General features: G+C 35.8%; 1 protein-coding gene across 2 annotated transcripts in view; it reads left to right on the top strand.

Annotated features, from left to right (window-relative positions):
• LOC106469308 (dedicator of cytokinesis protein 3-like) overlaps positions 1-21,659 on the top strand; it is a 70,085-nt gene extending 48,426 nt beyond the window's left edge. Inside the window, exons 8-12 of one of the 2 annotated variants that reach the window (XM_022397789.1) lie at positions 3,330-3,431; positions 3,665-3,725; positions 10,999-11,241; positions 20,297-20,386; positions 21,000-21,659. In XM_022397789.1, coding sequence (XP_022253497.1) covers positions 3,330-3,431; positions 3,665-3,725; positions 10,999-11,241; positions 20,297-20,386; positions 21,000-21,125 — 622 coding nt within the window. In that variant the 3' untranslated portion in view covers positions 21,126-21,659. The remainder of the gene's footprint in view (positions 1-3,329; positions 3,432-3,664; positions 3,726-10,998; positions 11,242-20,296; positions 20,387-20,999) is intronic. The other variant, XM_022397788.1, reaches the window with a different exon arrangement.
• The last annotated feature ends 3,444 nt before the right edge of the window (positions 21,660-25,103 follow it).

Here is a 25,103-nt window from a genome sequence, read left to right as displayed (position 1 = left end):
AACTAGACCTCAGTCACCATTTTTAGACTTGATATCACAGGTACGTTATGTTTTTTGTTTTTGTTACGTGTCATTTGATCCCTCCTCTTCCTTGTTAACTGCAGCACTAAGTTTTGACTTTTGTTTTCCCCCCTTTGCCTGATATTGGGATCTATGTTGAACATTTTGCAGAAAAAATTATGTGCAAGGGTTAGTTGGCTGTACTTCTAATGTACTGCAGAGACTCATGCACTTGCAAACCCTGAGGTCATTCAGGTTTTGTCAGAAGGACTCTTCCCTCCTTTTCCTCATACCTACCGCCTTGTTTCAATTCCTTCCTTCCCCCTCAAGATACCATTCCCTGCCAACTTCTTACAGAAGTGGTTTAAGACCTTCTCATCAAGTGTGCCATCAAACAGGTTTATCTTGTACTTCCAGGATTCTATTCCCGACTTTTTGTGATCCTCAAGAAGATTGGGTATTAGCATCCTGTTTTCGATCTCTCATGCCTGAATTGCTTCCTTGACGTGCCTTGTTTCACCTTGGAAATCTACCTGTCTCTCAGATGGGCCTTTATTCCATGGCTTTGGATTATGAAATTCAATATGTATGATGCTTATCTTCACATCCCTAATACTTGGGCTTCACATTGTTATTTAAATTTTGTCCCCAAGGATTATGTTTATCAATTTCAAGCTCTTCCTTTCATGCTGACATTGGAACCCTATGCTTTCTGTTAGGTGGTCCAGTCATTTGCCCAATTCCTACATTTTTGCAGGCTTAATTTACATCTTTATATGGATAACTGACTTCTTCTGGCTCCATCCTTCGCAGAGTCTTCCTCACACACCCAACTTCTCATTTGAGAAGCTAGTCATGTGGATTATGTTATCAAGGCAGAGAAGTCTGTTATCCACCCCACTCAATATATTGTTCATCTGGGGTCCTTTTTTTTTCAACTGACATCTCAGTCAAGCCCAGCCTTCTCCTTTTCATCTGTGATCCATGGAATGTTTAGTTCAGAGGGCACTATCAGCTCTTTCTCTCTCCCTGTACAAGAGGTTCTGTCTTTTGGGGACTTAGGCATCACTGAAGGCTCTTATCCCTCTGGGCTGTGCCCACATGTTTTCCTTGCAGTTGGTACTACAATGAACCCTCTGGATTTTACAGATATCCCTTCTGCTTTCCTTCAGTCCAACTTCCTCTGGTGGTTAGATAGGAACAACACAACAATGGAGGGTACCTATTCCTCCTCCCCATCTGTATATCCTCATCTTCACAGGTGCCTTGTTGTCAGGATGAACTGCATGTTGCAATACACAGGAGATCTCAGGCTGTTGGTCTCAAGAGGAGTTAGGTCTTCATAGAAACCTTTTGGAACTTCTTGCTGTTTGTCAAGTTATGATTAATTTCAACAACTTGACAGTTATCTGTTACATCACCAGTCATGGAAGCACTCAATCCCAGTTTTTGTGTTCCTGCACTCTGGACCTCCTCTTCTGCCCTCACACCTTCACATTTGTTTGCTGGTTTGTCACGTACCAGGTGCTCTCAATCTTGTTGCAGATCATTTGTCCCTTCCTGACAAAATTCGACCCATGGAGTGGTATCTCGACCCCAGTTATTCCAATTGCTATGTTCTCAGTTGGATTTTCCCCAACTGGATGTATTTGCCACTCATTTAAATGTTATAGTTCCTCTTTTGGTCCCCAGTTCTACATTTAGCTTTGGTTGTGGATGCATTCAGCTAGGCTTGGAAGAACTTTTTCCTTTGTACATACTTTACCATTTGTCTTCTACCCTGAGTAATTTCTCTTATCCAATCCATTCGATGCTGGGTCCTTTCTGTCTGGCTCAACTATGGTTTTTGTCCAGGAACAACTTTTGTTACCTTTCCTTCTCTCTCAGTCCTCTTCCGCAACCTTATTCTGTCTTCATGTGTGGCTTTTGTTTTGTCCCTTGTGAGGGGTGAGGGACCATCCACACATATAGCATTCCTGTTGTCTCATCCATGTCTGTGTATCAACATAAGTGCAGAATATTCCATTGTTGGTTTATCCGATATGAACTCTCCCCTTCCTCAGGTATCTGATTTTTTTACATAATTGTTTGACAAAGGTCTGTCTTTATCAACCATTGCAGGTTATGGGGCAGCCCTGTCATTTACCTTTTATTTTTCCCATTTTCATTATGTGTTTTCATCTCCAGGTATTTCCCTTCCTTCCTTATCCCATATTTAATCCCACTCTTATCTAGATTGTCTCCTGTGTCTGATCTGTGCTTTACAGTGTTATATGTCATGCACAACACCCTTTCATGGAACTTCCTCTTGTTTGTTTATTCATTGGAATCCATCATTTCTCGTGATATTTTTCCTATTACCCTTACCAGCTTGGTTTGTCAGGTTATCTACATTGCGTTGCGTATTCCTCCCTTTCTTTCAAATATTGTCCATTGTTTTGTGTATCGTTACATCAGATCCATCACCTCATACTGTCCTTGGCTGCTCAATTTTGTCATCTGTTGGAGGAAATTATCCAGGCTGGCATGTGGACCACTCCCTAAAATTTTGAGCCACACTACTTGCACATCTGGCAGAGTCAGATATTGTCTTCCCCCTATAGCCATTCTCCATACATTGGTACATTTTCTTTTCAGGGGAATACTTTACATCTTATGGATTCTGCCTATACCAAGTGGTGCCTGATATTCAAAATTCGTAATGTGAGATCTATAAGGTCTATCATGCTCACATTGAAATGGGTTGTTTCTCAAGACCACTTGCAGGTTCTTCCTTATGGCATATTGCTTCATAAATATGTTCGTACTGGATTATACACTCATGGACTAACATGAGTAAAGCAATAAGAGATTATTTACCCATCTCTAACATTCCTTAGATTGCCAAATCAGGAACGGTCTGCTTTTCAAAATAGGTTTTCATAGTCACCCATTGCACTTTCTCTGGTGATGCATTCCTCCAGACCCTCCAACGCTTTTCTTCCTCTCCTCTCTTCTTCCAGTGGAGTACGGGAGTCCTTATTACTAACATGCTCTCAGCTGTTGGGGTGGTGGATCATGGAGGAAACCTCCTGAAAGTGTACACAATTCCACTCAGTCGAGAGTAGGGTGGCGGCATTCTGCCTTTGTAGAAGGCATGACCATCTCCCTGCTGCACACTAGAGGGCAGTAAAATTGAGAATAGCTGTAACTGTGAGAAGAGGTATCTATTAGAAATATATTTTCAGTGGAGGAAAATATTTACTTTTCACTGAATATGTAATTGGGATAAGAATAGAGTTTACGTGTTGAAAAGATTTAATTTTTAATATATTTATTGCTTTTATTAGACTCCTTGAGAAAGTTCGATCAAATGACCCAGTGTGGAGAAAAAATGGTATTGCATTCATCAATTCAATTACCAGGTTACTAGAAAGACTTCTAGATTACAGGTAAGTGTGTCTTATTGAAAACTTGTTCATTTTAGGTGTCATTCACTAATTTTAATTGTTTATAACATTGAAGGTAAAAATCTTCAATGTATAATTTAGCTTAACTGTAACTGATATTTCTGCAATGATTATTTTAATAAATTAATGTCACATTAAATTGAATTGTATTTACAAAATTTGTATTTTTTATTGTTTCTTGAACATCACGTAAGTTACAGATTTTTTTTTTTCAGGAATGTGATGGAGGGTGAAGAGAATCGAGATAAACGAATGAGTTGTACAGTTAACCTGCTGGTAAGTACAACTTGAAAATTTTCAGAAATTTTGTTTTTTAATAGTTTATAACCTTGCAAGTTTTAAACTTGAAGCATGGTGTTTGTGAACTATTTGGCACAAAGTTTAAAAGTTGTATGCAGAAAAAATATTGCATGCAGTTGAACTTTAAAAGACTGTAACTGTAGTAGAAATAAAGTGTTGGTTCATGATTGCTTATATGATTAATCAATATGCAAGTCAGTGCATGTTTAAAGGTTTTCTTGTACAAAACCTCCAGTGGTTTTTTTTTGTTTCAAAAATTTATGGGATAAAAACTAAAGTAATTAAATGATAAATTTCTGTTTTTGATGGTTTTTGAAATTAACTGAGTGGTGATTTTGGATGGAGAAGAAAAAGCAATTTAAAATTAGCTTCTCTTTATTCTAAGAAATCTCTGAATTTTAATTTTATATCATTTTCTGTTCTTTGAAAATATAGATGCCCTCAGGTTCCGGTAATTGTTGGCACAGCACAGATAGATCATTGTGCAGCTTTGCGTTTAATAACAAAGATACAAAAGAGAGACCTTTCACACTTAAATTTTTTTTTTTCATTGTTGTTGTAACCAGACGTTGTGTACTAAAGTAGTAATATTTTTTAATCATGGGTATTATACAGCTTCCTATCATTTAACTTTTATTTCACCATCTCTTATCTCTTTTGCATTAGTTATAAGTTATGGTTTGTGATTTATTCATTTATAATTGTGTATGGAACACTGGCAGTGTTAAATGAAATATTTCTTTTGAATGTGAAACACTAATATTGTGGTATAAGGTATGTCTGGAGGGTCATTATACATGTACACAAAACACTAATGATGCAATAGGAAGATATATGTAGGTTCTTTACTGGTGTATGTGAAACATTAATGTAATATGAAATATTTCAGTAGTCATATAGTTGTTATAATACAACATGGTCAGGTATTTTTTTCTATAGATTATATTTAAACAAGGAGAAATTCATATTGGAAAGAGAAATGTATGGGAAAAGAAGTATGTTTATTAATAAAAATGTAAATCCTGGCATGAAACCATACTAATGTGCTATTGATTACTTCTCAGCTCATACAGAAATATGTTCATCTTTATAATATACAGTGCCTTAAGAACCTTGGTTTCCAATATCATATCTTACCTCCTCTCACATAATAGCTTTTCATGTTTAGTGCTGCCCTCTATATGCACAAATTTATTTGCTCTCCACTAGCTTTGAAATTCCCACCTACCCCATGTTTAATGTGGTTCTGCTGTATTTTCACATGGCTCCCTCTACACATGTTAACCCAATCTTCAATTTTAGATTTGGCATAGTAGTGTGAAGATACATTACAATTTTTGCTTGTGCTTTTACCTTAATTTAACTTTTCCATTTTTTGTGCTGCTTATTAAACAATCTTATTTTTTCTCTTTGTTTTTACAGTTATAAACTACTTGTAGTTTATTAATTCTGAACTTCACTCTTGTTGAACACGAATTCTGTAGTGACAACTATTACTTCACTTTACCCTCCTGTGTCTCAGGCTATAGTGCCTAAATTTTTGGCTGAGGAGGTTGCAGTGTTTTAAGAGTTGGAATCCGTTATGCAACCCACTGTTTTCTTCCAAGCCCAGATTTGACATTTATTTGACTGCTACATCTGGACAAGATTAAGACAATTTGGATAATTTTTTCTTCTCCACCTCCTCCTTTGGCTGTGCAATCCTTAATTTCCACCTGTGGGTGCTTCCAGTCCATTCTTAGTCTTCCTGGATATGTTGTCATAGGTGTGTCCCCCTTGTATTCCCTGTTTCATATTATTTCTCTCCTTCCCTCCTATATTTGAACCTTTCCCGAGATTACCTAATTTTTCTTCTTTCTCCAGATATTGGGATCCATACTGACCAATTTTCTTATGTAACTGCATTCATGGGAGGGGGGGATCGAGACTCGTCTCCCTCAGGCCTAGGATATTTATGTTGTTTCATATCTTTATATCAGTTTTCTGTATTTTGGCTCCCACCAGTTGCATGAATGTGGTCTGACCCCGATACTTCCCTGAGGTTTCTCCCACATCGAAGGGCCTTGACTACATTGGAACCTTACCACACTCCTCAGTTATCTCTCCTGCAGTCATCTTCTGTTTGCAGTTATCCACAGCTACCCAACAGAGTTTGGAAGGATACTGGATCCCATATATTTTTTTCCATGTAGGTGTGCTTATCCTCCTTGGTTTTTTCACTTCCAAGTTGGCTACTCTATGATTGGAATACTGAGTAAGGATACGTTGTTAGCTCGCGCACCTACACACATTCTACTTATGTACCCTACAGTTGGTTCCATTTTTCCAAATTTTAGTCTTGGAGATCTTACCACATTATTGCATTCAAGGGAGGTGACTTCTCAACAATACTCCTCCTTTGTGTTTGGAGTTTTTATCTATCCCTGAATCCCTTGCTGCCAACAGTTTAGCAACTATTTTGTGGACTTTGGCAAGGTGGGTACATGTTGACAGGTTGTGCTCCTGTGGTGCACTTTTTCCTTGGAACCAAGGGTGTTTGGGGGGGGGGGGTATTCTGAAGGTTTATTCCTTCCAACACTCACCCTCTTCCTTTTATCCCCATTTATATATCCTTGTGCTTCTATGGATTTTTTTTCTTCTGGTAAATGCCTATCTGGGGCAATTCAGATTTTACTTCTCTAGGGTGCTATAGAACCTGTCAATCATATTTCTCCAGGACTTTATTACAGGTTCATGGTCCTTCCCCAGAATGCCAGGAATGGGCATTCGACTTTAGATCTGTTTAGTTTCTACAGTTGCATTGACCTTCCTTGTTTTTTTTTTTTCCATGATGTCCTTCCTCACACTTTTGCAGACATATACTCCAAGTCTGTGGACCCATTTTTACAGAGTTGCTTGGCTGTTCTTAGCTCCATCCCAACATACACCTCATGAAAACACTTGGTTGCTTATTTGGGAAGCAACTCATGTGAAGTGGCTCATCATGTTGGAGAAGTTCTTCTTTCTCCCAGCACATAAAACTTCCATCTGGTAGTTTTTTTTTCACTGCCTCCTCAGTTGGGCCCAATTCATTTCTTCATGTAGAGTCAATAGAGCACACAGTTTTCCAAGCCAAATAACCTCATACTCTTTCTACATGAGAGGTTGTTTCCTTTTTTTGGGACAAGTGCTTCCACTAAAGCCCTTTCACGCATCAGTTGTACTCCATTCACACCCTTCAGTGAGACAACACAATGATGGGTGTACCTCTCCCACCTCCATGGCCCAAGCTGCATTTGTTTACAGATACTTTTTTTATGGGTTGGGGAGCAAGTATGGATTCTCTGGAAATCTTGGACCTTTGGTCTTTCATTGAGATGGCAATGATCATAAACATCTTCTTGCCATACATCGGACTTTTAATCATTTCCTACTCTTAGTACAAGGCAAATTGGTTTTGATCCATTCTGACATTTCAACTGTTGTCTCATACATCCATTGAAAAGGTGACACCCGATCACATTTATATTGTTTCTGAATGTTAGGACTCCTGTTCTGGGCACATTCACATCACACATGCTTAGTTGCATGTCCTTTTCTTGGTGTGTCGTATTTTGTCGCAGATCAGTTTTCTCGTTCCAACATGGTTATGCATTCAATGAGGAATTCTACCTCCAGTCGCATTTGCCATCCATCTCAATACTAAATTATCCCTTTTTGGTTTTCAGTCCCTCATACTTTGGTTTTAGCAGTGGATGTCTTCAGTCTGTATTGGACCAACATTTATTTGTACACCTACCTTCCTATTTATCTCCTTCCCAGGTTTTTATCCATCATCCTCTTCACTTTGTGTAGTGTCATTCATATAGCACCTTTCTGGCCATCTTGCACTTGGTTCCCAGTCCTTACTCTCCTTCTGATAGCACCTCTGTTACCACTTCATCTTTCCCAATCCATTCTTCATCAACCTCAGTTGCTAGTGTTTTATCCTGCAAATGTCACACTTCAGTTTCCAGCATGGCTTTTGTTTGGTCCCTTACTAGGCAGCTAGGGTTGACCAACACACATATAGCTTCCTTTCCCACTCTGTATATCATTTTTTCCTCATGATATATCAGAGTACTTGGCATATATTTTGTCAATGGCCTTTGCACCCTGATTATCTTCCTTCCCATCTGAATATTCCTTATGTCTCTGAAATTTTTACATGGCTGTTCAACATTGAATCTTCCATATCTACCATTACAAGTTATCAAGCAGCCTTATCCAATACCTTCCATTTTTTCCTGTTGCTGCAGGGTGTTTTCCTCTCCTACTATTTCCCTTTTGTTGCAGTTTTTCAAGATCCTTCACCCTCCCTGTTCTACAATCCTTCCAGATTGGCACCTTAATATCATTCTCCAAACCCTTCCAGAAACTCCATTTGAACCCTTGGCTACTTGTTCCCTTTACCATTTATACCTCAAAACTTGTTTCCTGCTACTTTTTTGGTTGTGATCTTCAGAGGTCAGATGTTTTGCCATCACCACATCACGTGTTCTTTACCAACATTCTCATGTTCTCCTGTATCTGGATTGCATTTTTATACCTAAGACATCTGATCATGAAAGTAATGTCTCCTTTGCATGAATTTTCCTACCTTATTTCCATTTGGATCCAGATAGACTTTTGTGTCCTGTGCAAGCTCTTAAAGGTTCAATTTCATGCATGGCTTCCTTTTGTGGTTTCTGTTCCCATTTATGTATCCCCTCATACCCTTCTTCTAAAAAGAGATATTTCACCCACCACCCTCACAAGTTGGATTTGCCAACTTATCATTCAGCCATATTCATCCCTATCTCCCAATTCTCAACTTTTGTTTTCAGGTGTCATCTCATTAGATTCAACATTTTACCTCGTCCCTTGCAGCTCATCTTCTTTTTCCATTGGAGGAAATCATCCCAACTGGCATGTGGACTACACCCAGCATGTTTATCTCCCATTATCTCCATCATGTGGCTGTTTCTTTCTCATCTGGATATCACATTCTGCCTGTTGCCATACTACACAAATTGGTTAAACTGTGAGACAGTAATTTTTTTTTCTTTCCTTCTTTTTTCTTATATGATCAAACACCTTTTCTATATTGGATCCTGCTCAGTGGCAGGTGGTGCCTGGCCAAGTATACTTATCAGCAGGGGAACACCCTTCCATACTACCTCCTGCAGGATAGTTCCCAGGAGATATGGTATGACAAAGAGATGGACTTGCCACTAAATCTGCCTTTCACTAAAACAAAATATGTATTTACCAAGTAGAGACCCAGGAATTCTGGTATGGCAAGAAGCTGAACCAGTTGAGATGTTAGCTGGGGTTCTCCCACCCTGTTATGGGATTGGAGCTACACCAGCTAACTTTTATTTATATTAAATAATAAGGCCTATAACACACACTGTTGAGATGGGATGTTTCATGGTATATTGTGTTATAATTATGCCCATCCCAGACCATTAAGAGCCATGGACTATCACGAGGAAAGCAGAAGAGGATAGCTGCCTATCCCTGCCATACTTTTGATTGAATAAATCAAGAACAGTCTGCTTTTCAAAATAGGATTATTTTGGTCACCCACTACATAGTCACCAGTGTAGCATTCTTTCAGATTCTCCACTATGTTTTTTTTCCCTTCCTTCTACAAGTTAAGTATGGGAGTCTTTACCACTTACCATTTCCTAACTGCTGGGGTGGTGGACCATGGAGTCTCCCTTCTGAATGTGCTCAGTTCCATTCAGTTGAGAGTAGGGCAGTGGTGTTCTGCTAGTGTAGATGATGTAGATCCACCACAATGCAGTCCTCATACATGTGTTGGTAGGGATCTTCTGTCCTACCACAGACATATTTATATACTATTTGCTTGGAAAACTCTCAGAATCCCTTCTCCAACAGACTGTGGCTCAGAAGTTTGGTATGGCAAGGAGCTGGACTGGCTGATAGTCAATCTGGTTGACTAGGGAACCCCTGGCTTACTATTTGCAAGTTAAGACTCATGAGATCTGGTATGGCAAGGAGCTGGACCAGAAACTCAGTCCACCTGGTTTTGGATTTGAGTGAACCACTATGTGGCATTTCTCTTCCTACCATCACTCGAATTCTGGGTTCCTGAGTAGCTGGTATTGGTTGTGAATTTGCACACATGCCTCATCTAGTACGACGAAATAAAACATTTTCTTTCCATCTCCTCATCTTGAGATGACGTTGGTAGGGACTGTCCTCCTACTGTTGACTGGATGATAAATTCCTAATACCACCTGGTTTTGGACTGAAGTTTACCCACCAAGTATGGTCTGATGCACCCTAGCCATATTACACCATGGGGCACATCCTTATATTTATAACCATACTTATTGACTGGGGAAACCCATTCTACCCTCTCTTTCTAGCTAGTTCCCAGAAGAGCTGGCCTTGTCAAAACACCCAACCAACTGATATTTCTAATCATTGGTTGTGAACCCTCCTTCCTACTTTCTCCTTGAAGTCAATTCCCGGGAGTTTGGTTTTGGAGTAGAGCTGGATCAACCAATATGAATACAGTCCTGGGTGTCTCCTTTTTTTCTGCCCAATTTAGTGACACTTATTTACAAAATGGACATAGATTATACCTATTACAGAAGTGATTCAGTCTCCCATGAGTGTGTTGCTCTAACAAGAGGATTCACACTCCATGGGCCTTCTTTGGACATTTTCCAAAGGGTTCTGATCTAAGTTAATTTTGCACTGGTCCTTCCACCTATTCAGTGTGAGATTATCGCTATAATGTTAGGGCTGGTTAGATATGTTGGAAGTTAATATTTTCCTCACTGAAAATATGTTTTGATAGATACTTACTTCCACTCATACTTCCCACCCTTCCTCCCCACTTTTAGTGCTTCTTTTGTGCTTAATCTCGAGGTTGAGGTTGGGTTAACCTGTGTGGAGGGAGCCAGCTGCTTCAGGAGAGTGTGTCACACTTCTATTGGTGGAGGATTGCCACATGCTTATTTTCATGGGAAAATGCAGCAGAACCACATGGGGTAGTGGCAATTGAAAAAATTTGTGCATGTAAAGTGCAGCAATTAACAAGAAAATGTATTATGTGAAATAAGGTAAGTATCAATAGAAAATATATTTTCATTGTGGGAAAATATTAGTGTTTTAAACTGGTGTATTTTTTTGTAGTTTGTAAATTTCTCTACCTCTGTACTTATCAATATGTAGTTTAATGCTTAAAATTGACCAGTTTTTCTTGTTTCAGAACTTCTACAAGAATGAGATCAATAGGAAGGACATGTATATTCGTTATATTTACAAACTATGTGATCTTCATCTGCCTGCTGAGAACTACACTGAGGCTGCCTTTACACTGAAGTTACATGCAGATTTATTGTCGTGGTCAAACTGTTCTCTTCCAGGTGATCAAAGATACAGAGAGCAACCAGAGTGGCAGAGAAAAGAAGCTCTTTATTTGAAAATCATTGAATATTTTGACAAAGGAAAGGTATGTAAGATATGCCATGTGAATAATAAGTATACATAATAAGAAGTGATAATTTCATTGGAGTATTAGTTTTCTAGGGTTACTGTAAGAGTTGATAAAGGTTTCAAAGTGAAGAATAGATAAGTGTAGGTAGAGTCATGATGATTGCAAAGTTAACAATATATATAAATAGAATGTAATAATTCACTACAGATGTAGGAATGAAGAAGAAAGTCAGTAGTGAGGCACTTAACCCTTGCTAACCTGCATAGCACATTTCATGTATTGTATACCAAATTTCAAAATTTAGGTAAAAATAATTATATCTATTTCAACAGTTTTTGGCTTAAAATATTTTAGAATTGATATTTTGTCATTATATAACATTTATTCAGTATAATTCACATAGAAAAATCCTTAAAAGGTTCCAACTTTCCTTTCTGTACATCTCTAAGAAGACATGTTTGTAAACAACATGCATATTGACGTTTTAGACTTTCTGCCCATCCCAAAATATAAGCATATATTTGCTAAAAAGCTATCACTCCTTGAAAATATAATCATCCATGTTTTGTTACACACATGATTTTCCTTTTCTTTCACTTCTTTTATTAATACAGCCTTCATTTCTTCTCCTTTTTATTTGATGTCACAATATGTGATTTGAACTACTAATGAAGCTCAGCTTTGAAAATAGCAACTTGCAAAGTTTAATTTCTATTGAATAGTGCAGATTTAATATCAATGTAGAGCAAATAAAGTGGTGTGAAAAGTAATTTATGGGTATGTGAGGAAGTAATTAGATATAGTCTCTGCAGATAAGATCAACAGAATCTAATGAAAAGTTTAGAAGCAGAAACATGGCTAGGCACAGGCACGCAAGGCCTGTGCCCTGAATACCCAATTAGTGTCTTGAAAAATCAGAATAAAAAGCCATGATCAATATCATACTGAAACACTGAAAATTCCTGGACCTATGGGCCCGAACCATGAATCTTTTAAGCCCTTAACGATGCCTCTGTTTAGAATACTTAAGAAAGAACCACAGATCTTTTGATGTTATCTTCTTTTGTGAAAATATGTTTGTGTGTTATATTTGTTTGAAGACTATGAAAATATCATCTATGAAAAGATATTAGGTTAGCTTAGTTAGATTTGCAGGTACCACAGGAAACAGCAAAATATATCAGTTAGTAAAATACTTATTTATTGAATATTGTTATTAAGTTTATTGTATTAAATATAAATTAATCTTGACCAAGAATATTATTTGCAAAAATATTGTTACCTAGTCTAACCTAATGCTATTTTGAAAGGTCAGGTCCTATGTCACCAATACAACTTTGTCAGTTTTTTATTTATATATATACATGAAGTAGAGACTACTGCAATTTGCAAACTAAAATATTAAGGGAATATGTTAAAGAATATCAGTCAAGTTAAAACTGATTGAATATATAAAATGGAACTTTTTCAAAAAAATAAAAAAAAATTTAATTCTGAAATGAAAGGAAGAATTTTTTGTTTTTTATCAAACAATGTCTCAACAACATATTGAAAACAATGTTTAAGAAAACTAAATAAAATTATATGACATTTTTTAAACCCAAATTAGATACTATTTTATTAATGTGTTTTAAGTTTTACCTAGTTTGGTTAAATATTTCCAATGTCAGAAGGAAAAAAACAAACAGGGGATATCAATGGTACCCTCCAGTCCAAAAAAAGTTAAAATGTTTCATTTAACCTTAATTGAACTATAAATGAGGGTCCATGTGGAACACTTAGGCTTACTGAAACAATTTTGCAATATAAATGCACCAAATTACTTGTTTGTCCATGACTTAATTGATTATAGGGCCTCCTAATAATATCAATCAACAACAACAACAAAAAATCAATATTGTAATTAATCACACTAACTTCTGCTTCCGTCCTCTTTGAAATCCTGTAATAGGCTAGATCTTCGTACGAATGTTTGAATTCATACAGAAGCCTATTCAGTTATTCTTAGCACCTCATTCATGTCTATAAAAACTTGGGTAGACATTACTAAAATCAGTTCATCATTTTTTTGCTTCCATTTTATAGAATGACAGATTTCCCAGTAGCAAATGCCGTATCTCATGAACCGTTGCACATTGAAATCTAATTTTGGTGTCAAATCATAGGTTTTTGGGGTCAAGAAGAGCAATAACAATGTTATTGTAACAGTCAGTTGAATGGAAATTGACTAGAATAAAGCAGGTTTTTTTTTATATGAAATTTGTGTTCTGATATGATACCTTACCTTTGCTCATATTCAGTGCTGCCCTCTATATGCAAATTTTTTTTCACATGCCACAAACTTTGCATTCCCATATACCCCACGATCAACATGGTCCACTGTGTCTCACACGTAAATCATCACGCGACAACCCTTCACCAATAGGAGTACAACACTCCCTCCTGATGCATGTGACTCCCTCTATTTGGTTCTACCAAACTATAATTTTCTGTAAGGCAGTGAGCTAGTGCAGATGTTTTTCAATTATGCTCTCTTCACAGTCACATGGGAGGGTCTCGACTGAGGATTTTTCGGCTATCATTGCTCAGAAGATTGATTCTTCTTCCGACAATGTTTTGTTTCATCTTGAATTGTTCGAGCCTATTCATGGTGATGAGGATTTTGAAAGTTTTGTTTTCTCTGCCTTCCCATGCCTCACATGTAGAATCTACCAGGCCTAACTCAGCCTTTTTAGATATGATTTCTCAGGTATTTTCCATTTTATTGATTTCACTTATTTCCTATTATTCTGTTCCTTCCTTATTATATGACACCCTGTCCTTAGAGTAACTTGTTTTTCCCTTCTCCTGACATCAGGGTTCATGCTGAGCATTTCATTTCTCATTTGAGGGCTAGTGCCAGCACACCTCACCCTCTACGGGCTTCTGATCATTATGCTTTATATTATCATCAGGCTGATCAACCATTTCTCAACTCTCAGCAGTGAAAGTCACTTTTGCCAGTGTGAGGGGCTGACCCTGACAGTCTTATTCGTTTCTGCAACTCCCAATTTCCCACCTTCTTCTTATCCATACAGCTCTCCTATGCTATTTGTCCAATGTACACCTTTCTGAGGCTCTCCACTGATCCCCTGGGGTTTTTTCAGGGGATAACTTTTTCTTCATTACCTCTACATTGGCACAATTGTCATTCTCAGTGCTATCCTTTTACATGTGGTTTCTTTGCTGTTGGGATCTTATTGGGAGCAATGCTGTCTTGTCACATTTTTGTCTGCCTTCCACTTATCTTTGTGACTTACGAATAGCTCCTTTACTCCATTGGTCTATTTTTGGAGATATTCCTGAGTCTTTGGAATCACGTATGGAATCTGGGAGACACCATTCGATCCTTTCATCTTTGGTTGCCCATTTGTATCATTCTGATCCTGTGCCCTCTCCTATAACTGTTTTTCATCCTGCACCCTCCCATCCTTTACCAGTTCCTACCATTAGAGGTTTGACACTTCATCGTGTCTCTTGACATTATCATTAGCAGTTCCAGCAGTGATTATCAGGTGGTTTCTGGTCCAGTTGGGATGCATTTGGTTGATTTTGTTCCCCTGTGGCAGGAACTACCAATCCTTGGGTGATCCAGATTTTGTCAGAACGTTTTTTTCATACTTTTCCTGTCCCTGTTGTCTCCTGTAATGATATATTTTCTGTTACCTTGGGATCCTGCTACCAGTCAGCATCTATCTGAGGCTGTGCAGACTCTTCTATCACAGAGAGCTATTAAGCCTGTCAGCCTGCTTTTTCCAGGTTTTCACTACAGGCTTTTTTTTCATCCCTAAGAAAACTGGGGACTGGCAACCTGTGTTTGATCTTCCTTTGCTTCAACCAATTATTGCATCTTCCCCTCTTTACGATGGAGTCCTTTCTCACACTTAGGTGAGATTTTTTTTTTTAGGACTGTGGATGACCAAGATAGACGTCTCAAATGCTTAACTCCATATTCCTATTTATCATTAGTTCATACATTATCTTTGGTTTGTCCATTATGGGGTTGTGTATGGGGTTCAGGCTTGCTTCAGCACCATATGTATTTTATCAGATTATCAAAACATTTACCCAACTTCTGCATGCTTGAGGGTTGCATTTACTCTGCTATGTGGACAATTGGCTTCTATTAGCTCCTTCTGAACACACACATCTTCTGCTGACAGAAGCAGCTCATGTTGGTTGGATTCTTAAGCTGGAGAAGCCTTTCCTTGTGAATTTTCAATATCTTATTCACTTGGGTATATTTTTCAACACCCATCTCAATCAGACACAACCTTCTCCACTTCATCTGCATTCAATGGAGCTTTCAGTTTTCCATGCCTTTACTGCTCCCTCTTTTTCTGCACACAAGGTTCTATTGCTTTTGAGGACTTGAGCTTCTATGGATACTTTTTTCACCTTAGGTCAGTCACATGTGCATTCTCTTTAGTGGACTTTGCAGGACCAATGAAATTCTGCTCAGAATTCCTTGAGCTCCATAATTATTCTTCCTCCTTCCCTTACAGATGATCTGCATTGGTGGTTGACTAAGAGCAACATGATAGCTGGAGTACCACTTCCTCCACCTCGTCCAAATTTGCAGCTGTTCACACATGTTTCTCTCCTGTTGAGGGGGCATGTGTCAATAAACAAAAGGTTTCCAGACAATAGTCTCTGATAGAAAAGTTTTACCACATTAAGATTTTAGAGCTTCTGGTGGTATGATGTGCTTTAACTCATTTTCTTTCTATTGTATGGAACCGACTCGTTAGGATCCATTCAGACAATTCCAAGGTTGTGGCTTATATCAATAACCTAGGGAGTACCCATTCCCATTCCTTTTGTGGTCAGATATTAGAACCCCTTTATTGGGCCCACATGCTGCAAATTCCTTTCATTGCATGTCATGTTCCTGATGCTTTCAACCTCATGGTAGATTGACTTTCCAGATCCGACAAGGTTTATTCCAGAGAGTGGTTTCCCAACTCTCTGGTTATCAGGTGACTATGAAATAGATGGGGTACTCCTCATCTGGATGCTTTTGCCACTTTCCTCATCGCCAAGTTACCTCTTTTTTAGTCTCCAGTTCCTCATCCTCTGGCTCTGGCTGTAGATGCTTCCATTCAGGACTGGACCAACTGCGACCTTTATGTTTACCCTTCCATCCAACTCCTTCCCGGAGTGATTTCAGTCATCCATGCCACTCTGTCAGGTCCTTCTAATTGCTCCTTACTGGCTGGTGCAATCTTGGTTTCTTCATCTAATTCAGCTCAAACCACACCCTCATTTTTTCTTCCTCTCCCTCCATCCATACTCTATCAATCTCAGTCACTGGCCCTTTAACTTCATGCCTGGCATTTATCAGTTTCCTAGCAAGGTGTTTCAGATTGTCTAGGCATGTCACCTTCCCTTTTAGCTTGCACAATTCAACTTTCTTCTGTTGGGGCTTATCAACATAAATGGAACATTTTTTGCCATTGGTTTTTGAGTCTGGGTTTTCCCCTTCTGAGCTCATGGTTCCTGATATTATGGATTTCCTTACCTGGCTGTTCCGTCATGGGGCTTCTGTCTTTTCTATAGCTGGTTATCGAGCTACCCTATCCAGCACCTTCCTTTTTCCTGGTACCATTTAGTGTTTTCCTCTCCTACCATCTCCCTTTTATTGTGTTCACTCTGGATATGTATACCTCCTCATTGGGCAGATCTTCTGGTTTGGAATATCATTCTTGTTCTTTACTGCCTTACGCTCCATCCATTTGAACCTTTATCCTTATGTTCCTTGTTTCACCTATCCCTTAAGACTTATTTCTTTCTTCTTTTAGCCTGTGGACATCATCGGTCTGATACCTTTGACATCAATGTTTCACGTACTTTACTTCATACTATATATGTTCTCCTTTATCCACATCAATCTTTTCTACCCAAAACTTTGGCGGTTCATGAGGGATATTCTTCCTACTCGCTGATTTCCTTTTCACCCATTTCCTACCTTTATTCCTGGTCTGATCTGGATAGCCTTTTTCGTACTGTACATGCTTTTCATTGTTATATTGCTTGCATGGCCTCATTCTGTGTTCCTGTTCCCACCATTTCATCCCATGGCAATAATCCTCTGGACATGACCTTTTTCTTTCTACCCTTACAAGTTGGGTTTGGCAACTGATTCAATTGGCATATTCCTCCTTGTCTCCTTCTTCCCAAAATTTGTTCCAGGTGATGTTGCATCAAATCAGACACCTTACCTTTTCTCTTGTGCCTCACCTCCAACATCTGTTGGAGGAAATTCTTCAGTCGGGCATGTAGACTACATCTCATACATTCATCTCCCACTATCTTCATAGAGTGGGTTTTTTCATTATTGGGGTACTGCTTTCCACCTGTCGCCATCCTTCGGACTTTGGTGAGGTTGTGACTGGTAAGTTATCTTTCTTATATATATATATATATATATATATATTTCCTTTCAATGGCATGTCCTGATTAGGTTTAGGATCCTACTCAGTGCAAGCATTGACTGTTCAGATACGCTAGCTCTTTCTCAAATTTGCACTGTACAGCCAAAATGTAAACCCATAGCCAGTAATGCACACCATCAAATCTGCAACCATCATTGCACACTTTGTTCCCACTTTGCCAATACAGTCTCATTCTATTGCTATTATTAATAAGAACTTCTAAGTAAAAGTAAGGAAGAGCATATAATAATATTTGAACCACATTATATCTACTACATCCAATGCTTATGTGGCCTTTTGCTCAATACTGTGGCTTTTCAGGCCAGCTGGCTGGGATACAACAGTCATAGTAGTTGTTGAGATGATATTTATATAAGCAAATTACTTGACAATAAATGTTATGCTGTGAATTGGATTAAGTTAGTGAAGTGCATTCTTTCATCAAGTTTATTTATGTCATGACAAGTGTTCCTTTATCAAAACTGTACACATCTTAGTCCCAAGTTTTTGACTTAGCATGTGGAGTGGGATGAATCTCATCTTATCTGGAGATCTATGTTGTAGATAACATGGTCATTAATTAAGAGCATTGGTGTTTCCTTGTGCTCATAGTGAATTATATATTAAATTGATATTATTTTCTTGGCACTTGTGTATAATGTTAAAATAATAAATATATAACACACAATGTTAAAATTGATACACAACTAAAAACATTTCTCAAATGTGGACTCTACACATTTACTTCTGATGATGACATGGTAAACATCGAAACATGTAGAGTCCACTTTCTTTTTTAATTTCTTGGCACTTGTGTAACGTTCAGTGTTAAAAACTCGCAATTCTTTTTAAAAGCAGCAATTATTTTATACACAATTCTAAAACTGTGGCTGTTTCCAGTCTCAAAACAACAATAAAACACAAATACTTACTGTACAGGTTAAAAAGTAGTAAAAAACCCAATGAGAATGGAAAACAGCCTCATGCACTCTACATTTTCCGATGTATGTCACTGAGTCATTTTCAGGAGTGTAATGTTTTGTGAAAAATAACGCTTATTTATACAATTACCAGATAATCAATTTACATATTAAAGAATTTCACGCCATCTACTGACAACAGTTTCATCTGAAAATTGTCAAATTTCATTTGCATAATCTCTAAAACAATCTAAATAACTTCCAAACTTTTTTTCAGTAAAACCTTATTTTGTTTGTTATTTTCTCTTCCCCAACTATATATGCATTCAATCAATATGACTGACCATATAATCACCATAAAAAATACAGGATAAATGTTACTAGTACACTAAGCAATTCTCATTTAATTAAACTATACACCTTAGAAGCAAATTAATAACACACACAGCAAACAATGTCCTATAACTATAATAATTTATCTGGCTTTTTACCTATGTTATAAGAGCCATTAAAACTTAAGCTAAACATATTGATGTGAATACTGTGAGAGAGATTTTCAAACTGGAGATGAATACTCTCTGCAGAAAACAACATAATATCATACGTCATTTGACAAATTAAAACTTTGGCTTTTACTGGTTATAAATTATATAGTATAAAATGTCTGAGAGAACTAACGGCAATTTGTGAAGTAGAGGATGTGACAAGTGGGTCTGAGATTCTAGTTTATGGCTCTGTAAATAAGTATGATTGAAGGCTATAAAAATTATGCTTTCCCTGAGTAATATCTATATTATAATAAGTAATTTATGTTAAATTTTGCACTTTTTGGAGAGTTGTTAAATAATTTAGAAGAGAGGGAAGCCCTTGAGAGCAAATTTCACAATTGTCATAGTAGGGGAGATTGAGGGTTTTTTGGAAATGTTTCCTTATAAAATAAGAATTAAATCTTATATGATATTAAAATTTGATTTATTAACTACATTTTAATGTCAAGTTTATTGATATTCAAATTTGAATGCAACTCTCTAAAAGGTAATGACATGTTCATTTTGACCTACCTAAGTGAGAGAGTTACAAAATATAATTGGCCTAATACTAATGCCTTATAACAAGTATAATTATAGTCATGATTTAATTACTTAGAAAAGTTATTCACACAAGAACTATGGATGATGCTGTTAATAATTTTTAAAAAAAAGATGATTAGCTTAATTGCATTCTACATTCTTAAAAATATATTTTCATTATTCAATATTTTAGCCATAGGTGCACTTCATGCATAAAATGTTTGTTACAAAGACTGTTAATATTTTCCAGCCCAATGGCAGCATGTTGCAATTTGTGCTTTTGAATTAAAAAATATTATTAGCATGTAAATGTCACCATGGTTTCTTTTAGACCAAAGCCACAATGGACTACCCATCGTGTCCATTGCAGGGAATTAAACCCTAAATTTTAGCCTACAAGTCCATAAACTTACTGTGGACCCACTGGGGGACAACTTGCATGGTGAACAAGAAAAGTAAAGATTGTAGAATTGAGTGTGATAAGAAAAAGTTTGGTAATTGGAAGATTTAATATTTAACAAAATAATGGAAGAGTTAGACAAAAAGTGACAAAGTGTGAATATGGAAGGGAAAATCTGTACAATATATCCTGAAACATTTATTGCAGTGCTGGGAAGAAGGAACTCCTCTCTGTAAAGAACTGGCTGAATTGTATGAAAAGAAACTTTTTGATTATGCTAGGCTAAGTTCAATCCTGGTAAGTTTACTGCTTCTGTCTTAACTAATAAACATTTTCACCATCTAAAATTAATAGTTGGTTTCAGATGTGTTTCTCTTCTTCAAATGTGATAATTGTGAATTGTTAATGTCCATACACTTTTATGTAGTTAATTTTCTTATTTTTCTTTACACTAACAGTATTTTATTTAAAAATGTAAGTAAAAATTGGTGTTTAGTGAGTGTTATATTAATAGAGGTAGAAATTTAATTATTTGAAGATAATTATAAACACAGTGGTTCTTGCAAAGTTAATATAAACAAATGTAAGTGCTCTTATTGGATTGTAAATTGTATGTTAACTAAGGTTTTGTGTCAATTTCTTAAAACGTTTTTGTTAACAAGAAACAAACCTTATCCATTTTTTGCAAGTGTTTGTTTATGCTATTTGATATGAGAAATATTACATCTTTTGATAATTTTATAAAAGAAAAAAGTTAAGAAGTCATCAATTTTAATTAGTGTCAATGATGTTCTTGCCTTTTTGTTAAGGTTGATGGAACAACTAGTTCAGTGTCAGTGACTGAGAAAAAAATTCACTTTTTTTTACCTTTTGATATCTTATGTGTATCAAAACTAATATTTTGTTCTAGAAAACTCAGGCAAAGTTTTTGGACAATATCCTTAGCCAGTTGCGTCCAGAACCAGAGTATTTTCGAGTTGGATTTTATGGAATAGGCTTTCCTCTGTTTCTACGGGTAAAGTTAAGATTAGCTTAAAATTCATTGTTTTCATATGGTATTTTTTCTGCTGCTGAAGATTTTTAATGAGTAGATTCCATTTCAGTTATTTTAATGAATAAAATTGGTATGTTATGGATGTACATATAATTCAAGTTATATGCATCAGTTTTCATTTTTGGTTAAGAATTTATCATTGTATCTGTAGTTTTTATACATTATTATTGTTAATGAAAGTAATACACCCTTCAAACAACAATTATTTACTATTGCAAAAAACAAATATGTTTGGCTATATGTTTTGATCACATTTATTTGGGGTCATCATCATCATGCAGAATGAAAATAGAGAACTGTATATGTACATTTAAAAAAATTGTATGTATATATATAAGCTCAGTGTACAACATAAATATATAAAACAATATACAAAATATATTGTTAATAGATACATATGTTTATACAATGTTAACCATTTGGTTACTGCCTTCTTACATTGTAAGAAGGTAATGTTGCTCTCGTCATATTTCATTCCAAAAATAAAAATAGTGGATGAAATTTGACAAGAACATTCCTAAAAGTATTTAGCTTCAGAAAAATAAAATATTTAATTTTGATTTTTTTCTACTATTTCTAGTAAAAAAGATTTGTTATTTAATGTAGCGTTATTTGCACTCGGACTCTGAATAGTTCACCTGTGAGGTGATTTTCATTTTAAGTATAAAAATACTATTTCACATGCATAATGTCTAGAACCTCCTAAATGAATATCAAAAGTTCTTTAAAGGTAAATTTTTATATTTTATTTTACATTTTCTTTACTATATCACTAACTAGCTATTATCATCAACGTACATTGCAGTGAAATGTTTAAAATTAAGAAAGGAAAATATTTACTTACCTTCATAGAACAATCTTAAACTTTCTATGGGTCATATGCATAGTTTTCTGTCTTCACCTTTTCACTAAGAGTTTAATTTTAATGTTTTATTTTCCTTTCCTATTCTTTACTGTTGATTATTTATGTAGACACATGTCAACGGGTACCTGCGGGCAATAGAACGGTATGAATGACAGAAATACTTTAGCCTCTGGCAACATCTTTTTGTTTTGGCCTGGTAATGTAAGCTTTGTAGAGCAAGATGATGCTTTGTATATTCTATAAAAGTTATTAACCTTTCAAATGAAACATAATTAACTAAAATATAAAAGTAAAACCTAAATGCAATTTAACTGTCTATCAAACTAATATGTATAAGGCGAGAAATAATAGCCAAGCAGTTAGTTTGTCATTTCAAAAATAATTTATGTCCTATGCCTCTAGCCTGGAGAAATTAAGCAAGAAGTCTGCTCTTTCTCTCTCTTGGTTATAAGCATGCCATTCAAGTCTAGAAATGACTGTTGCTTAGCAACAGATTCCTTGGGAATGTGGGCATGACATGTACCAGAAAAGAGCAAGTAATAAGCTAATTCTTGGAATGGCTTAGCTTCTGTAAAATGAAAGTAATGTTTAGACTTTGACCTAATTCTTGTAGAATATCGTCTAAACAGTTTTAGAGGTACTGAGACAAACCTGAACAGAAACATAAGCAACCAAATCTAAGATATTTTAACTGCACATATATCATGTGACAATATACTGAAATTTTAATGTTTATTTCAGAGTTTCTTTTAAAATAAAGAAATAATATCTTGGATAATATAAAACTTTGAATTATAATTTATTTGATGATGTTAATTTCATTAAAATACATTGACAGTAAATTGATATAATTAAATTTTGAATGCAACTTGGGAACACTTTGTGACATGAAAGTGTTGTGAGATCAGACAAGTTGTTTTTTAACAGCTTTATCAATGATATTTGGGTCATATTCTCTGTCTATGGCTACATGTTTAGGATAGTTGAAAAAATAAACATTGTTGGAAGAAATATGAAGAGCTCTTTAAGTTAGTGTAGAGTTTCTAGTTATCATAATATTTTAAAAAGTCAGCTGATTATCTTATTTATTTTTAATTGTAGATTTAATTTTATCATATAAATTGTTTAATTTGTAAAAATTCCTTTAACTTAGTGTCACTGTGACTTGACACTACAATTGTATCATCCACGTCTTACATTGAAATTTTTAGTATAAATGACAGCTTAGAAAGAATAGGATTTTCAAAATAATTCATGAAAATGTCACAAAATAGTGGAAAATGTATGTGATTTCTTAGCTTTTGACATAGATTAAAAATTCAAATTATTTGCTTTTTCTTTTGGTGCTATTAGTAGTCAGGTTATTTTTATTTGATCTTTCCCATTGAGATTACTCTACTTATTACGATAATAACAACCACGATCAAGGTAGGTTTAAGTTTTAGCCCTTTGTGTGTCTTGATTTGATACTGTATATTTTGCTTTACAAATGTTTTGAAAGTAGTGAAGGTAATATTTAAGTAAGAATTTCAATAATATCAAAAAAGTTAGGGTCCCCTACATATATTGTGGCAGTTAGTGAGTATACGAACAAAGGGCTATGTTATTAAAATTATTAAATCCCCTCATCTTTACCAATTACTGTAGAAAGCTTTGTAGAGAGGTATAAAATTGTTATAAACAGAGGAACCATAGCTCGAACAGGGGCTGGGTTTGGTTCAGCGGTTAGTGTGAAAGACTGCGGAAATATGGATCCATCATTAACATCTCATTACCATAAGTTTTTTATTTTTGAAATCACACACTACAATTTAGGGCTGTGGGTTAATTAGAAGGAAGTCGATCCAATCCCACTATTCATTCATACAAGAGTAGCCCAAGAATTTAGGATGGGTGTTGTTGACTGTCTGTCTTCCCTATAGTGTTTCAGTTACAAATTAAGGATGACTAGTGCAGATAGCTCTTGAATGGCTTTGCATGAATATTTGATCAAAAAACGAAACTGAAGCAATGATGGGGAGGAGGAGTTATTTTATGTTTATATAAATATTATAATTATAAAAGTGTCTGTTAAAAGGAAATTATTATATTGACCTTTCAGCTGTGCCTGTCTTAACATTAACAATATAGAATTTACAGTGATGCAGTCAACATGCACTCATGTTACCATATCCACTAATATAAAACTAACCTTTTGTCTTTGCAAAGTGACTTTTCTTGGCTGTGTTTTAATGGACTAGTATTTTGTAAAATACAGTTACATTTCAATTATTATACATTGTATATGTATATAGATTATTACTGTTTACAAATAAGTTCTTATTTTTCTTAAAACATAGAACAGTAAATGAAGAAGTAAAGCAAACTATAATCTCTTCTAGTTACAACCTTTGTACTCGGTTGCTGCTTGGTGTGGGTTGCTTAGCCTTAAGAAATGTTGCATGTGGAGGATGTGAAACGAAATAATTTTTTTCAGGTTTTATATATTATTTCAGTAACCAAAAAATCATAAATTACTATATTGATACCATAGAATTCCATTATAATTTATCAAGTTTAGTAACTAAGCTGTTTTGGGGGTCTAAAAAATATGAAATTTTGAACAGACTAAAGACTCAACTTACCAGCATGAAAGTTTGTCTTGAAAGAAAGTGATGATGCTGTTATACTTGAAAATGGCTGAGAAAGCCACTAGGGGGAATTCTGAGCTTTTGATTGGTTATTCACATGTCATATACAAAAGTAAGTGTATATAAGGGACCATTTCCACAAATGGAAAGAGGTGAGCGGGGCCACTGTACTTGATTCAGTACATGAGTGATATCTCAGCAAATTGAAGAGATAGGAGGTTCTTATTTTATATTGTTGCTTGTCAATATAGGTAATTTGAGTTCCTAAATCATACAAAACTACAGACTTTGTATTTTGACATCACAAACATCTAATCTGAACCAGTACTGCTTTCAACATACCACGTGACACACAAAAATCGATGTTTAGGTGCCTTTTTTTGATATTTACTTTAAATTAAGAAATTAAATAATGTATAATAGTAAAATTTGAATCCTAATCTACAGTTTGATACTAAACTTAAT

Source organism: Limulus polyphemus, unplaced genomic scaffold (genome assembly GCF_000517525.1).
Source record: "Limulus polyphemus unplaced genomic scaffold, Limulus_polyphemus-2.1.2 Scaffold3415, whole genome shotgun sequence".
Classification (NCBI taxonomy): Eukaryota; Metazoa; Arthropoda; class Merostomata; order Xiphosura; family Limulidae; genus Limulus; species Limulus polyphemus.
Note: the sequence above shows the minus strand (reverse complement) of the source record. Positions and strands in the feature narration are given on the sequence as shown.